This window comes from Galeopterus variegatus, unplaced genomic scaffold (genome assembly GCF_000696425.1).
Source record: "Galeopterus variegatus unplaced genomic scaffold, G_variegatus-3.0.2 Scaffold259, whole genome shotgun sequence".
Taxonomy (NCBI): Eukaryota; Metazoa; Chordata; class Mammalia; order Dermoptera; family Cynocephalidae; genus Galeopterus; species Galeopterus variegatus.
In genome coordinates this window covers 268,951-286,543 of record NW_007726370.1, presented here as the reverse complement: position 1 = coordinate 286,543, position 17,593 = coordinate 268,951, and the positions used below count along the sequence as shown (strand labels likewise).

The 17,593-nt window shown below is 33.4% G+C and overlaps 1 protein-coding gene across 1 annotated transcript in view; it reads right to left on the bottom strand.

The window, feature by feature from the left end:
* Positions 1-17,593, bottom strand: part of PHIP (pleckstrin homology domain interacting protein) — a 132,216-nt gene that overhangs the window by 41,390 nt on the left and 73,233 nt on the right. Inside the window, exons 15-21 of the mRNA XM_008566644.1 lie at positions 16,160-16,288; positions 14,204-14,429; positions 10,527-10,664; positions 9,642-9,825; positions 5,339-5,456; positions 3,122-3,262; positions 448-524 (exon numbers count right to left, since the gene is read on the bottom strand). Of these exons, the coding sequence (XP_008564866.1) occupies positions 448-524; positions 3,122-3,262; positions 5,339-5,456; positions 9,642-9,825; positions 10,527-10,664; positions 14,204-14,429; positions 16,160-16,288 (1,013 nt within the window). The remainder of the gene's footprint in view (positions 1-447; positions 525-3,121; positions 3,263-5,338; positions 5,457-9,641; positions 9,826-10,526; positions 10,665-14,203; positions 14,430-16,159; positions 16,289-17,593) is intronic.

Here is a 17,593-nt window from a genome sequence, read left to right as displayed (position 1 = left end):
GAAAAAAAGGAAAGCTTATTCCCAATTCCTAAAGAAAATAGTAGTAGTAGTATTACATAAATCCCATTATATAAGATAGTTAATTCTATAAGATCTCATCATTTTCATAAGTTGATGCTTAAACATTTTTCAAAACCAGTAATGAAACTAGTTTGTGATTCAACATTATAAATAAGAGCATTCAAAAGATATAATACCAAGTAAGGAGACAAAAGCTAAAAGCATCATTTTTGAAATCTAGTTGCAATTATCAAAAAAATTTTTTTAGTCAAAACATGTCATGAAGAAAATCTAAATGTTGGATAATCAGAAAGAAGTTCTGAAGAACTAATTTTAAACCCAAAGACTCTGATATGTGTTCCTGGTAAAAACAAAAACAAAAACAAAAAAACCCTTAAGGTTTCTCAGGATTTTATATAACATTAGGAGAAATAAAAATTCACTTACCTAGAACTGCCATCACTATGCCATGCTCTCTCTTCTTCTTCAGATGTTCCACCACTGACAGCAACCACTTCACCATCCTAAGAGACAGTGAATACATATTTTACTGCACAATTTACAAAATAACATTCTCCAATTATAGAAAAAAATCAATGATATCTATAACAACAATCATATTGGGATATTTAAATTAAAACCTAATTTAAGTTTGTTGTAAAACATAGCTTTTATGTTTTTATACAAAAAGATGAGAATTTAATGTATATAAAGACTTTATACTTAATATTGAACTTAGGGACTGGCTGATTAGCTTAGGTGGTTAGAGCACGGTGTTGGAACACCAAAGTCAAGGGATCAAATCCTCATACTGGCCAGCTGCCCTCCCCACCTCAAAAGAACTCAGAGTCTCAGAACAATATCTCAGATGATTCACATTTTTAAAAGCCTCATAATGTATCTTTCTAGACCGAATGATATCAAATTCTACAGTTAACGTCTGAAATTAATTTTTACTTCTTGGGCCTTTTAAAAAATTAAACTTTCTTTTGTGTAGATGTTCTGAGAAGCTTAAAATTAGGGACATTTATGTTTAATTTATTACTATTAAAATAACCTTACCACACAGAAAAGGATATTCTACCTCTGGGCTTATTTTATTCAAAAGGTAAAAAACAAAAAAATACCCAAACCCAAACACTGTTTCCATAGGATATTATTTGTGAAGACATTTTCTTCATAAAAAAGTTGGGTTTTTTGGTCACAAAATTATACACCACTTCTTCCTTGCTCAAATAAACTTTATGCTCCAATAACAATAGTCCCTCTACTTGCTAAGCTTTTAATGTATGTCAGAAACTATTCTAAACACTTTGTATACATCATTCCATTTGGTCTCAACAAAACACAGTTGGTAATATGGAGAAATTATTTAAATAAACCAAAACTCAAAAAGAAACTAAAGATTAAAAAGGTTAAGAAATGTGTCCAGGGTGGCACAACTAATAAGCAACAAAGCTTGATTTGAATCCAGGCCATTAAAGCCCACACAACTTTCCACAAGAATGGTCAAGTGTTATTACTTCCCTGGAACATTCAGACCATTTTGCAAGAACAATAGGATGTACTCCTTCACTTTTTAAATAAAATAATATATTTTGGAGAAAATTTTTCTCATTTTGATGTCTTCATTAAGAATTTCAATTGTATGACTATTCCACAGAGTTTTGAAAGTTAAGCAAAAGTGAAAAGATCAAACTCCAATAGTTTTTTATTAGCAAATTTAATCTCTGCTCAATGTAGTGAGAAATCCACATAAAAGATATGATTATTCCTACATTTTGTATGTTACTTCCTTAAAGAGGGAGAAAAGAAAAAGAATTACTTCTATGTTCTAAATACAAAATACTAAAGTACAAAAATTTGATCCCAAAAAACCAGGATTCTTTCCATTAATTAGTATATTATGCCCGAGGTGGCAGTCTGTTCTCAAGGTACTCCTCTAGAAACTAATTCAACTGCTCTAAAAGAATGTTAAAGCATAAATAAATTCATTTTGAACACAAGTGAAGTATCTGATAACATTTTTCTTTATGTAACAGATACATTCCTGGAAATATATATTATAAATTTCTAATAAACTCAATCATATTTACAGTATTTTATAGAAACAATATTTAAAAGAATCATACTATAAATCTTTCAAAACTAAATATATTTTATAAGGTAAAATAACTAGCCCACATATATTTTAAGAAATATTTTATAAGGCAAATACTTAACCTACATATAGTTTGTTTTGTGCATCTATCCAAATTGCTGTGTCACGTTTATGTAATTAGTATATGTTGTCTTTTTGCCAGACTGAACACATCATTTTGACCTGGCCATACTAGGACCTAAAGCCATTGGAAACTACCTATTAAGCTGCGGTTAGCATATTCTCAGTTTGAATTCATATCGCCCTGTCCACAGAAAATATACTCAGAGAATTCTCAATATATGTCTAACATTGCAAAACACAACATGGCTTCTAAAGTGTATAGCAGGCAATATCTATGATGACTTGCGTCTCTGACCTAAGTGTGGGGAAAGCAGGTGATGGGGAGGGGAAAGAAGACAGTCATAAGTGCTGACTAAGATTAGTTTGTGATTGCCAATTGACTGCCTTTGCTGAAAGAATGTATAATTTAGTAGGGACAATATTTATGGAAATCATTATGCATGAGGAAAATTACAATGAGAAAGCTATAAACTTGCACAGAGATCAAAAACTAAACAAAATTGTCAAATGCCTACTGATTAGCTGTTACAGTTACATTGTACTAGAGCTTCATAGTACCATTTAAAAAGCTTGGCTTTAAAGTGAAAGGAACCTGCACTTAATGCCTGTTCCCCATTTAATAGTTAGGTGAATGTGTAATCTCAACAGCTTTGAACCTCAGGACCCTTATATGTAAAACAAGAATAATTAATTTATATGAATTTGTTCTGTGGATTTGAGATTATGAATCTGTGTGCCAAGCCTGGTAGTAGATCTTTAGTAAATGAAAGCTATCAATATCATTATAAGACCTAAAAATGCTATCTATGAGCTGCATCTATAAATATATCAGTAAATGCAAAAGGTAAGTCACATTAAAAAAATAATTAAAAATATAAACAAATTTGTGAATCTTACATCTGAAGAACTAGTGCCATTTTCTATCTCTTCTGAGGGTCTAGGAGTCTCTTCTAGTGCAGATCTCGTACGATAATTGTGTTGATTTGCCTGCTGCTTTTTGGATTCTCCAAGATCCAGGAAATGTTCATGAGCATGATTCTGGAAAAAAGAAAATTAAATTTATTCACAGTATGCTTAAAGAGCAGGCTTTTTAGTTTAAAAGTTAATATCTTTTAGTTATTAAAAAAAATCATTCTTATTTAAGACTATTAAATATTAGTTCATTCCTTAAATGAACTAATGTGACAGGTTTTGGTCAATGGGATATCTGAGACAATGTTGCAGAACATCATCAAAGAACTTTCCTAAGAGAGCATATGTGCCCTTTGTACCTTCCCTTGACTGATCTATCCTGCAGCCTTAAATGAGGATATTGATATTTTGAGGCATGAGGTCAGATCCAGGAGAATCAAAAAATGAAAGAGCTTCACTCCTCAACACTGAGGGCACCATACTAGGCCTGGACCTTACATGGTTTTTATATGACAGAGATTTCCAACTTGTTTATGCCACTGCAATTTTGGGACTAAACATATTGCCCAAAACCAACCTTATACTTTTTAGAGTTTTTTTATGTTAGACTACCACTTGCACAGTTAGTACCAAGTATCACTGAAAGAAAAAAAGTTGCAGCTTTGAGAGATGAAAGATGTCATCTCATATTTCATACGTCTATGATCATCAGTGTTAGCAGCCTGACAGGTGTGCTCTAAACCTTTCCTCATTCTCATTAGATTTTGAAAACAAAAATGAGGTTATATTATATACACTACAGTTCTACCTACTTTTTTACTTAACAGTACATCATGAACCTTTTTCCAAGTGAGTTGTAACTAACTTTTTTTTAAGTCGTGACATCCTACCTTTCTTCCACCAAGGGACACGAAAGTTATTCCAGTTTTTGCCACCAGAGATACTATAAATATGTGCATGCACACATACTTATATATGTGTATACATACACATCAGTCCTTTTATTTCTAAAATAAAGTCTTCGAAGTGTCACTATTGGATTAAATAATAAGCATACCTTTTAATTTTAATAGATATTACCATATTCCATCCATATAGGTATTAGCAATATAAACTCTCTTCAAAACTTTGAGTTTATGCCCCCACATCTTTAGGTTCTGAGCAAAGGATGCAGAAAATGGTATGCTTTCCAGTCACCATGAAAAAAATAACCAACGAGAAAACAAAAAGCAAAAGATTTTAGAAAGAAATTATCTTTTATTTCACTAACAGGAATTCTAGAACTATGCGGTCCTACTGATCACTGGTATGATATCCTTAATAAAGAAAAACATGAAATAGCAAAGGACTACTTGAGTTTTTTGAAGAGAAAAATCATAAAACAGAGAAGTAAATTCTAGAAAAGGAGACTGATGTAGGAGGTGTAAGGAACTCAAATGAAAAGAAGAAGCACAAAGCTGGGTCAGAAGACCAATTATTTTTTTCTTTGTTTAGATCACTGCTTAGATGGTGACTCAGACCTGAAAAGAAGTTTCATATAGGTTTCTCCAATTTCAGAATCTAAACCTCTGAAGCTTTCAAGCTAAGATGGTAAACAAGCAAACAAACAAGAAATGGAAGACTAGATACTTGTAATTCCTCAACACTCAGGGGAGTAAGTATACATCTCTCCCTGATTAGGGCAAGACCAACAGAAATCCTTTGGATCCAAAGTAGGATGACAGAGAAACCAACCATCCAGAGTAGGATGACAGAGAAACCAACAGGGCAAAACTAGTAGGAACAATCTACCTCCCTTAATGAAGAAAATAAGAACTATTATTTATAGCAGCAACAGCCGATTTGATTATCTACAATAAAATAGGTACAAAATAGCAAAAAGATACACTGAAAAAACAAAAACAAAATACTGCTTTAGAGTATGCAACCAGCAGTAGAACTGAAGAAAGCTCCTGTTCAGGCTTATTTTTGTATAATTAATTAGATTTAATGAGTATATAAGAATTGACATTTGGAGAAAAGGTATGCTAGAAGGCAGGATATGTTGAATTAAAAAATTTAAATGGTAAACAATAGGTAATCCAGAGAAAAAAATCAAGGATTAACTACATTATTTTATTAATTATCCTGTTTAGAATATTAACATTTATGGTCACTATACTTACAGAGCAAATACTAAACATCTAAATACTTAATATTTACCTTTGAAACAGTGGGTATTTTAGTCTCTTTTGAAACAGTTAAGTGTTTTCTCTTCTCTTCTGACCTGTAAGTCTTTACTTCTTCTTCTCCCTTTGCAGTTCTCCATTCTTCTTGCCTACTGAAAGAGAATATTAAAAGCCATATTCATTAATGTAAAATTTTACAACTGATTACCCCCCACAAGGAATGTTAAGTATCAAGGAAGAAATGCTACTCTTGATGTTTTCTTTCCAGATGGGAAGCATGTGGTAAAATTTCTGGGTTTAAATTCATAGGTTTTGAAGTAAGGACATCTGGCATTAGATGACTGCAATATTAGAGATTCAGTTTCTGTCTGCTTGAACCACTATTTCTGCTATGGTCTTTGGAAAATCAAGTATTAGGTTCTGGGAATATGGTTATTCATACAGTAAGTGCTCCAAGGGATAGAAATTGGATTTCTTTTAATTGTGTGAGAATATGGCTGTAGTGGATTGAATTATGTCCCCCCAAAACTCCTTGCAGCTTGAACTGTGTCTCCAAGTTTTATGTATTAGAAACTTAGCTTCCACTGTGACTGTTAAGAAGGTGGGAAATCCTATTATGATGTTTGGAAGGTGGAGCCTTGAAGAGGTGATTGGATTGTAGGACCATGCAGTAGTGAATGGATTAAAAATGGTGGTCAGGGGTGTGGTACTGAGGGCTTCTCTCTCCCTTGCTCTCTCTGCTTCCACCACCTTGCAATGTGAGACCCCCGGGTCACTGTTGCCACCTCCAGATGGACTTTGGACTTCCCAGGCTCAGAAACCATAAGCAATAAATTTCATTTTTCTTTATAAATCACCCAGTTCCAGGTATTTTGTTATAAGCAACCTAAATGTACTAATACAATGGCCTATACTCAGATAATCGTGTATGCTGGAATCTTTTTTTAAAAATGAGGCACAATAGAGCCTTGAGGTTGAACCAATACAACTCCTGAAGCCCTCAAAGAACTATGTTCTTTCCAGTCAGGGGCAAGTCAGGCTTCACCTACTGAAAAAACTTGAACATCAAGATGAAATTGAGCAATAACAGTTGAAGAACATTAATTTTGAACTTTAATTTCATGGAACCTAAGCTCACAAGGACAAGAGAATTTTATTTTTTTATTTTAATTCTTAGCAACTTAAAGTTTTTGAACTGCAAGAGTATTAATATTTGAACTTTAATTTTTCCCTTAAGATTTCATAATGGGAAGAGAGTTAATACTCAAACTTAAAGCACCTCTATACTGTTGATATTTTATTACTAGAGTATATTAATGTTGTCGTTCTACTTAATTACAAATCTCCAGTGTGGGCTGGTCATAATTCTAAATGGAAAATAAAACGAGTGAATTTAAATGTTGTGAAAAGGATGGGCTTGGATTTAATGTTTTGTTTTTTCTTTTTAAAATTAAACTTATTGGGCCGGCCTGTGGCTCACTCGGGAGAGTGCGGTGCTGATAACACCAAGGCCACGGGTTCGGATCCCATATAGGGATGGCCGGTTTGCTCACTGGGTGAGCGTGGTGCTGACAACACCAAGTCAAGGGTTAAGATCCCCTTACCGGTTATCTTTTGAAAAAAAAAAATAATAAAATTAAATTAAATTAAACTTACTGATATAATTATAAATTCACACATAAAATATAATACAGAGAGATTCCTTGTATACTTTATCCAGTTGCCCAACCCCAATAGTGACTTCTTGCAAAACTATAGTGCAATACCACAACCAGGAGGCTGACACTGATACCACTCACTGATCTTATTCAGACTTCCTGCTATGCTTCTACTCATTTGTGTGTGAGTGTGTGTGCGCGTGAACCTGTGTATGTAGTTCTATGCAAATTTATCACGTGTAGGTTTGTGTATCCATCAAACCAGTCAAGACACAGAACATTACCATCACCACAAAGATCCTTTGTTGTGTCCTTTTATTATCATACCCATTTCTCTATCCTCTCCCTCATCCCTCCATTTCCTACAATCTTAGCAACCACTCATCTGTTCTCCATCTCTATACTTTTGTCATTTCAAGAATATTCTGTAAATGAAATCATACAGTATGTAATCTTTGAGATTTTTTTTCCCACTAAGAATAATTCCTTCAAGAGTCATCCAAGTTGTTTTATCAATAGGTTTTTGTTTTTAATTGCAGAGTAGTTTTCCAAAGTGTGGACATACCAGTTTGTTTAACCATTTACCCACTAAAGGACGTCTGGGTATTTTTCTGGCTTTTGGCCATTACAAATAAAGCTGCTATACATTTCTGTACAAATTTTGTGTAAACTTGAGTTTTTATTTCTCTGAGATAAATCCTCAAGAGTGGAACTGCTGGATCATATGGCAGTTGCATGTTTAGGTTCTTAAGAAAAAGCAAAACTGTTTCCCACAATGGCTGTGCCATTTATCAGCAATGAATGAATAATCCAGTTTTCTCTACATCCTCCACAGCATTCAGTGCTGTCACTTATTTTTTATTTTTGCCATGTTGATAGGTATGTAGTAATATTTCATTGTGCTTTTAATTTGCATTTCCCATATGCCTAATGCTGTTGAATATCTTTTCATGTGCTTATCAGCCATCTGTAGACCCTATTTGGTGAATGTCCATTCATGTCTTTTGCACATTTTCTGATTGGACAGTTCTGTTTACTATTGAGTTTTGAGAGTTCTTTATATATTAAATATATTAACCCTTTGTCAGCTACGTGATTGAATTTAATTTTAACTAATGTACTAGTTTGACCCATTTCATAACCTTTTAGGAGCAAACTTTATACCCACCAGGGGGATGCCAGGAAGATTCCCAAAGAAAGAGTACTAGGTGCTGGGGACAAAGCTCTAGGAAAGTCAAATTAAGAATATCCTTTAAGTGATGGCCACAGCCTTGCTTAGCCACAGGTTTAATGGTTACACCCAATGATAGATAAAAAGGTGATGAATATTTGCAGAGAAACAAATCTTCCTCACTCCTCATGTTTCCTTACCTATGCAGGAACTCAAAAAACAACTAGTGACCACACCTCCTTTTTCATTCCCCTCCTGGAAAGATGGAATGAGCTATTCAATTCATATGCTCTGGAAGGAAAACCCAACTTTGTATGGCCCCGCCCTATACCATTCTATCCAATGTATACATTCTTCTCTGCATTTTAAAGAAGCAAACCAGATGCCCACCATGAGGAGAAATACTGTGGCTCACTACTATTTGTGTTTCAACTTTAGTAGTAGGAAACACACTTTCATGCAGATAAAAGCCACATTCTTCACAACTGTATCAGTAATAAAAAATAATATTCTGATTTCCTATGTATCTTTTTCTCCTCTGCATTATTTTTCAATTAGTTCAGAACTGGCCTTGAAAAGATGGGTGTTATTTACTGAACCTCCTTCAAACCTTAATATTAGAATTAAAAAGTAGACAGGAACCCAATGAAAAATATACAGACATCTGGGCATATCTATCATAAGATAAAGTTACTGTTCAAATTTATATCTTAGGTGTATATTTAATCCTAAATTCTAACACAGATTGGAAGTATATGTACTGTCTAATTAAACGGCATAACCTTTATGAATATTAATATTAAAAATATTTTATATAATTACTATTATTTTTGAGCTCAAGAACTAGAAAATCTTAAATTCAAATACACATTTTGATTTTCCCACTTTTTATTATAATATAGAAGTCGGTCTTCATTAGGTTCATATGGACCTCATTCATGAGTATTTCATGACTAAAGAATCAAAAGGAACTGGATATAACATTCCTTCATAGCATGGACTATGAGAACAGAATTATAATAAATCAATACTTCTAAATTCAAATAAGTATACTTTAAATATAAAAAGCATCATTTGATTTAATATATATATTGACCAACAACTAATATATTTTCTTTATGCCAATGAATGATATGGTATGAATGATTAGCAAAATCCATTTAAAACCTACATAATTATAACAAACTTTATAAAATGTTTTAAGATACAGTTAAATGGGACAAACTAAGATTTAAATATGTTATTCAGTAAAATCTCCTGTTTGGTCAATCCAAATTTATGATTTTCCCCATTCACCTTAACACATCCCATCTCATATTGTTTATATGAATCATTCCAGAAAAGGATGTATTTAAGAAATATAATTTTCCACAGTCATGAACAGTTTAAAATACTAGCTTTTCAGATAAGTATAAGAGACATTACGGAGCTGAAAAAGTACTTTGAAGATCATAACTCAAAATGAACACAAGCAACTATGGTACACAAAAATTCACAATTCCCCTTACCTGGCTACACCAGCTGACAGCTCAGGCACTACCACCCTTCGACTCCAAGCTACAAGATCTCGCTCTGTGGCTATTTCACTTCTTGGGGCATTGCTGTGCATTTGCCGTACGCCTTCAATTTGTCCGCTACGCCTTAGTCCTATGTTTGGTGGTGAATGAACCTCTGAGGTAGAACTAACAGAGCCTAAGTGGAAAAATTAGTATGGTAAGTTCTATTTAGAGACAGTTCTACATTAGTTTATAACAGGAAAAAAAAAAAGAGAGAAAGAAAAAAAAACTATACTGTCTTCCAGAAGAAACTTCCTATCGTGACAAATACCAAATCAAGAATTAAACTACAGGCAAAAGTTTAATGAACATAAAACATGGTTATTCAGTTAATTAGACAAGTCAATGAATCATAACTACAAACTGTTAAACCCAAAGGATGTAAAATCATTACTTTAAAAAAATGCTGAGTATTTTGGGGAAAGCTTCCTAAGAAACGAAAATAGTCAAACCCAAGGACATTTATGATTCGTAAATTTGCTTTAACTTTTCTCTTAAAGCTTAATAATATAAAACAACAAGGGTGATGAGATGTTCAAGAACGTGGCTTTGACTAAGTTCTATAAATTACTGAATAAACTGATTTTAAAATTTTTTTCTAATTTCTACATGTTTAGTATAGGAAATTCAGAAGGAAAAAACTTACCTATAATTTGGAACCTCATATTACAAATATTTTCTTAGGTCACTAAATATTCATCAAAACCTTGAACATTTTGGCTGTCTAATACTTCATTTAATGGATGTACTATAATTTGTATAACCACTTCCTACTGCTAGAAATTTTGGCTGTTTCAAATTTTTTAATATTTCACTTAAAATAGAATCCCTGCTTACCTCTACTTAAACGGCTGGTATTACTGATACCTGCTTCACCAGACCGTCTCAGGTCTTGCTCCTGTTGCAGTCTTTGAATCATGCTGTCCAGTGGGCTAATGTCCTGGTTTGCTTGCTGACTTAAAACTTGGTTCAATCCTATGTAATACCACACAAAATGCGAAGGATATTTTGGTCACCATTCAAACCATTTTAATCATCAACCTCACTTATGAGTTCAAAATTAAACACAAATTTTGCTTGGGTAAAAGACTAAAATAATCAATTGTAAATGATGGGAGGAAAAAAAAAAAAGAAAACACGCTCCCATCTTAATTTATTAAAAATAATAATGATGAGGATGATTGCTAACTTTTAATAAGTGTTTTTAACCATGATTCAGGCATCCATAATCCTTACAGTAACTCAGTTAGTTACATATCATTATTACCTCCGCTTTACAGATGAGAAAACCAAAATAATTGTTCAAAGTTATACATCTAGTAAAATTCTCCACTTAGATCATATCTTCTTTTAAAAAGACAAATCTGAATACCCATTTTCTCAAAAAACTTTACTGCTTCATTTATTCAACAAATTCTTTAGTGTCTACTATGTGCTGTAAACTATGCAAGGTATTGGGAAACAGAGGTGAATAAGAGACATCAAGATCTCTGCCCCTCAGGGAGCTAACATCCTGATGGGGAAAGTAAACAATAAACCTACAAATAAATGCAGATTGTAAAAAATGTTAAAATAAAGAGGGTGATCAGAAAGACAATGAGGGAAGGAAGAGAGATGAGAACTACCTATGGTGAATCAGAAAAGTGAGAGAACGCCTCTTTGAGAAGGCAGCATTTGAGCTGAGACATGAATTAGTCAGCCATGTGAAGAGCAAGAAAAAGGACACTCCAGATAGAAGGCAGGGGGCACAAAGGCTCTAAGGTAGGGAGGTACTTGGTGTAGTTTAACCCACCCTACATTTCCAACATCAGCTCTCACCCATACCAGTCATATTAGGACCACCCTGACTCTTCTGCCTTGCTAACAGAAAAACACCTTTATGATTTGGAACTTCTGACCACAATATTCCCACTGTAAGGACAAATGTGATAAACGTCTGAATTAGCTGCTACCCTCTTTCAGTTCCTTAAGCAATTTACACTTATCTTAGTACTCAGACACAATATATAACATAAAGGAAGCTCATCAAAAAGCATGGACTGTCTTGTTTATCTTAATATTCTCTAAATCTAGTACAATGCAAGGCATTTAAAAATGTTCAATCCTGCTGAATAAAGAAGTTCTAAGTATAATAAAATATATAAAAAATATTGCCATGAGAATAGAGAAGGCAGCAATTAATATCAGGTGTGTGGGTACATAAGCAATTTTATCAGGTCATAATTTAGGGTGAACTTAAATTGGAAAGAGAAGATACCAAGGATATTCTGAAATGAAGTAGTAGTAAGAAAGATATAAGGAGAGAGAACTTACATATATTAAGCATATAATGTTACTTTATTTTATAATGGAAACTAAAATTCAATACGATAAAATAACTTGTCTGAGGTCACAAAGCTAGAAAGTGGTAGTAAAAGCAGACAGAGGTAAGAGTTAAAATGTCTTTTTTCTGGTTTGCTGCAAGAAAAACATGTCATGTTTGAATGCTGATGAGTAATCAGGTATAGTTCAAGTTTACAACTGAGGAAGCACATTTAAAGTGTGCTGTCCATTGTCAATATAACAACTGTATTCAAGCCAGTTTATTACTATAACAGCCAACATCTATTTTTACCTAACTCTAAGGGATTTCCCCAAATAAGTTTTGTTACAGATCTATATTTACAAATAGAAATATAATTAGTAATGATGCTAAAGTTTTCCTCAAAAAACATTTTTTTTTTCTATTTTTGTATTAACTGTTTTTATACTAGATGAACCTAAAATAATGACAGAAAAGACTTTTACTCTGAATTCTGTGAATCATAACACTGAAAAAGTTTGCGACTCACTATGAAGCCATAAATATTGCTCTGGGTTCTCTTGTGGCCCAGTATTAGTAAATGGTACCTATTCCATTTTTAAGGTCATGACCACTTTACACTCTAAGGGCAGCTTAGTATTATGGAAGAAAGAACAAAGGACTGGAAGTCAGAGCTGGGATTGGAGTCTCTGTGATTTCAAGAAACAATATTGCTAAATTTTCATTTCCTCAACTTTTAGGATTGGGATACCATAGATACAAGGATTAAACAAGATATTATTTATGAAATCCCTTTATAAACTGTTAAATGGGGGAAAAAGTAACAAAGATAATAATTAAACAGCACTGGTTTTTTAATAAGTACATCCTTTCCTTATTTCCTGTGCCTAAAACCCCAGTTTAAGTACCTATTTTGAGATCTGGGCACAATCTGATTCGTAAATGTCCTAAGACATTTCTATTAACTTCACTCCTGTGGTCAGTACTTCTCTAATACTGAGACTTGTCTAATCTGAACACCTGTCTAGGCTTCTCAAATACTTTTTATTCTTATATTCTTTGAGGTCATGCTGTGTCCATGTACTGAGACACATTAGATTCACAGACTCCAGATATTTGTGTCTGCTGAACTGTACACTATTCTCTATGAGTGGCAGTGGGAACGATTCCTCAAATGCCTCTCCTCACTCTCCATTCTAAGTGGGCATGTCTAATTCTAAGAGCAGTCCTATCTATCCTATACATCCATCTTCACTGCAATTTCATGCCCAATCCTTCAAGAAAAATATAAGACGCGGATTCACTATTATGCAATGAGACTGATTTTTTCTGTGCTGCTTACAGAATCTAAATTCATTAAAAAGTCACCCATCACAAAATCTTCTTAGAGGCTTTGTCCATTATACTAGAGTCTAGAACTTAAAGTATTTTCATAAACATTTTTCTAATCTAAAATATAACATATGATTTCATGACAAAAATGGTTTAACCTTCCTTACAGAGCCTCTTCACTATTTTCACTTAATAAATTAGTGCTACACTTCTTGTCAAAAGGGGAAGAAGAGTCATCTATAGACCTTGTCTCCATTGTAACTCCCACTCAATTTTCAACTAATTTGATTTTCACACTTTATTACTTCAATAAAACAATTCTTAACACTCTCCATCCCTATCTTCTCATAAACCTTTAAGGACTGATCCTTCTTAAAACAATTTTCAATGTGAATAGGCCATCTAGTCTTAGTCTCTCTCTCACATCATATTACTACTCCTTTCAATAACATTCATTACAATATTTAACTATGTATTTGCTTATTACTATGATTACTAATCTTTCTAACCTATCCCATGAGAGCAAAGACCTTATTTGTTTAATGCACTACTAAATACCCATGGCTTAGTAGGTGTCAGGGACAGAAGATTCTCAATAAATGTCAATGAATGAATAAATAAAGGAATTTGCTCATCTCATATCAAATATAAAAACTACCCGATAGTCCCCATGGGTTATAAATGGATATAAACCAAAATTATTATTTTAAATCTCCATTGTTCCTTATCATTACTGAAAGAACTTTGTAGAAGCATAAAGCAATACTTTTACTTTTCATTTGCTCAAAACAATTTAAAACAAAGTTGTACTAAATTAGTTATTGTATAAGATTTCAGTAGGAAAAGGAAAATTTGGTTACCTATGAATATAAGCACATACCTGACGAAGTTACTCCCATCTGAGGGATAAGTTGCTCTTCCCTGCAATTTTCACGACCAGGAACTAATCTCTGATATCTTGATGGATGAGGGTTACCATCAACATCAACCAGAAAAGGGGGAGGCATGAGATGAGGTGCTTGCTGAGTCTGTTCATCTAATACAAAATTGTTGGCATCTCGAATAAGGGGCCGATAATCACTATGAAAGAACATCTGATCTGCTATCTGTAAAAACAAAGGTCCATAAAAGACTGGAAAAACAGAAATTTATCATTGTAGATAAAGATCTACAACATTTCTAATGACAAGCAAACATTTTAATACAGATCATGGTATTAAGAAACAATTTAAAAGAATATTCTTTTCTTGAATTAATTGTAAACTGATCTTTACCTATGCAATGGTACTTTAAAAAGTTCACAGAAAAATGAAATTGAAAGATAATACAAATCTTTCCACAAACTTTTTGAAGACCCCTAGTGTTTTCTACATTAAATTTTATGATCGCAAAAGTAACTACTTTAAATTTTCTCTTGAACAAGAAAGAGAGTGCATATATAATCCCCCCTTATCTGTGGTTTCAGTTACCCACAGTCAGTGGTGGTCCAAAAATATTAAACAGAAAATTCCAGAAGTAAAGAATTCAAAAGCTTTAAATTGCACACCATTCCGAATACTGTGATGAAATCTCACACTGTCCCACTCCTTCCACAAATCATCCATTTGTCCAAAATATCCACACTGTATATGCTATCCCACCCCTTACTGAATAGGAAAAAAAATAGTGTTTATAGTGTTTGGTACTATCCACGGTTTCAGGCATCCACTGGTTGTTTTGGCAGGTAGCCCCTACGGATAAGGGAAGACTACAGTATTAAAAAGCTACTATTAGGGCCGGCCCGGTGGCGCACTGCATAAGTGCGCCGCTTGGGAAGCGCGGCGGCGCTCCCGCCCGAGGGTTCGGATCCCACGTACAGACCGGTTCCCGCTCACTGGCTGAGCGAGGCGCAGGAGCAGCACTGAGGGTTGCGATCCGTTGCCAGACACGGAAAAAGATAAAAGACCAAAAAAAAAAAAAAGCTACTATTAAAAATAAGTTACTCAATTTTAAATTAAACAGTAAAATCATACCTAGGCATAAATCATTCAATGGTACTTTTACTTTCAGAGAGCGACCACACTTTATCTTAAATTCTTTGGTATAGAGTAAGAGTGGTTCATGAAATATTAATATAAAAAAATTAACATGACAAGATTACTTAAGAATTAACAAGAATTTTCTCTAAAATTTTTTGAGATAATACAAAATTATTAATATAAACTCAACCCTGACACATCTGGAACTTTACTTTATTGGTTAATTTGGAATTTCTTAAACTAAATTATGAACTATTAAATTTTTACTATCATAACCTTTTATACCACTCCACCACAAGTAAGCAACTTAATTCTTTTAGTCACTAATCTTAAAGATGGGTCTTTACTAAAAAACATTAGCTACCATGAGTAGGTCATAGAGTCTTGAAAAGCACATGAAAGCACATTCATACCACAGATAAATGCATATTATCTATAAAAGTAAAATATTTTACACAATTTCAAAAAGCCTCTTTATAGACAACATCTTCCATCCCAAGCTTATATTCCTAAAGCTAAGAACTTCAATCTAGATTGCTCTAGTGGGCTAAGTTATTCCTTCCGCAATATACAGATTTCTAAATAATACGGTCTAATTATTATCTAATATATATTACAGAAAAGTGAGATTTAATAAGTCCTGTTTTCACCCTCCTTTCCAAAACATGTTTCCAGACTATTTAAAATATGATATGTCAAGCTTTATATGCTGAACGCAAAAATATTGATTCTCACCCACTCCAAAACAATATAACCCCTAAACATCAATGGATTAAAAAAAAAAAAAAGTAAGATGATGTATATTCATCATACTCTACCTTGTCATATTTGCTACTGGACCCAAAGCCAAAAATTAAAAGATGTCCATGAGAGTCTGTACATGCAAAATGCTGACCATCAGGAGAGCATTTGCAGTCAAATACTGCCCCATGTCCTTGGCCTTCAATCTGAAATATATTTAATCAACAATCAGAAAATTGCCATTTAATTATAAAGAACTGGTCACTATTGTTATTAGACATCCTAATGAAGTGAAGATTAATCATAACAAACATAGTGCAGTAATAAAATTTGTGAATATTCATGATAAGTGCCAGATTAATAGCCTTGAAATACAAAGTACTTTATTTATCCACAGACCAGACACAACTCAGGAAACAAAAGAACGCCAATCTCCCCCACCCATAGAATTCTGCTTCACATTTTTAACCCAGATTTAAAATGTAATTGAGCCTTACATTCCAACTATCTTCATACAATCACACCCTTTCTGCAAAGGCTGAAAATACGTAGTAACTAGTGATTTTCTGGTGACTCTTGGAAGTAGTGGCCAGATTATCACTACTCACAAGACACTAAATTTTATTCCTTTTGGTAATTAATTGCCTGGTGGTCTGACTCATCTTTTAAATGGTGAATTTCAAAGGTTAAAGAAAAGGTTTTTTTTACCTGATAATTGTTTTCTGTTTTCCAGTTCCATTAATCCAGAACGAATGGATTTCTCCCTGCAACCTGTCAATCAAACAGAGGTGGCCAATCACCACTCTGAATTTTTTTGCTCTCAGTGCTTCTTCAGACTATGTTCCAGTTGAAAACTTCTTTAGCAGTGTTCTGAAAGAGGTAAAAATTCTACCCTATCTAAAGCACATCTAGGGACTGAATTTCAGAAACAACTAAAATAGGGAGTTGACTCCCGAACAAATAACAACTAAGGATGACTTTCAACAAATGTGACTGGATTTCTGGATTAGCAGAATCGGAACACACACACATTATCAGGTAAGAAATACCTCCTTTCTGTTCCGGTATCCACTGATCTAGAACAAATTAAGTTTTATTAGTAATACTGCAGGAAACGCTTGAATAAGAGAAAAGTAGTAATTTTCTTTCTTTAGTATTAAAAATCTGGCATAAGGATGGATGTACAGTTCACCAAATACAGAAGTGAGCTAAAGTTAAGAAGAAGAGGAGGTGATTTCTCAAGGAAGGTTTGCACTTTGGTCAAAAGAGAAAATATAACTACAAAATGAACGGCTCTGCCTAAGAAGTTAATATAATATCACAAATGGAATTGACTCAAAAGGAAAACTAGCTTTTTCTTTAGCTTATTGGAAAGAAGAAATGTGTACAACGGTGCTTATTAAATGCTGTTTTGGATGGTGATAATAATGGGAAAGAAAGAATAACTTTCAAAAATGTTATAACTTTTTAATATGATTATATTAAAGAAAACTAGTAAACTTATCTAATGT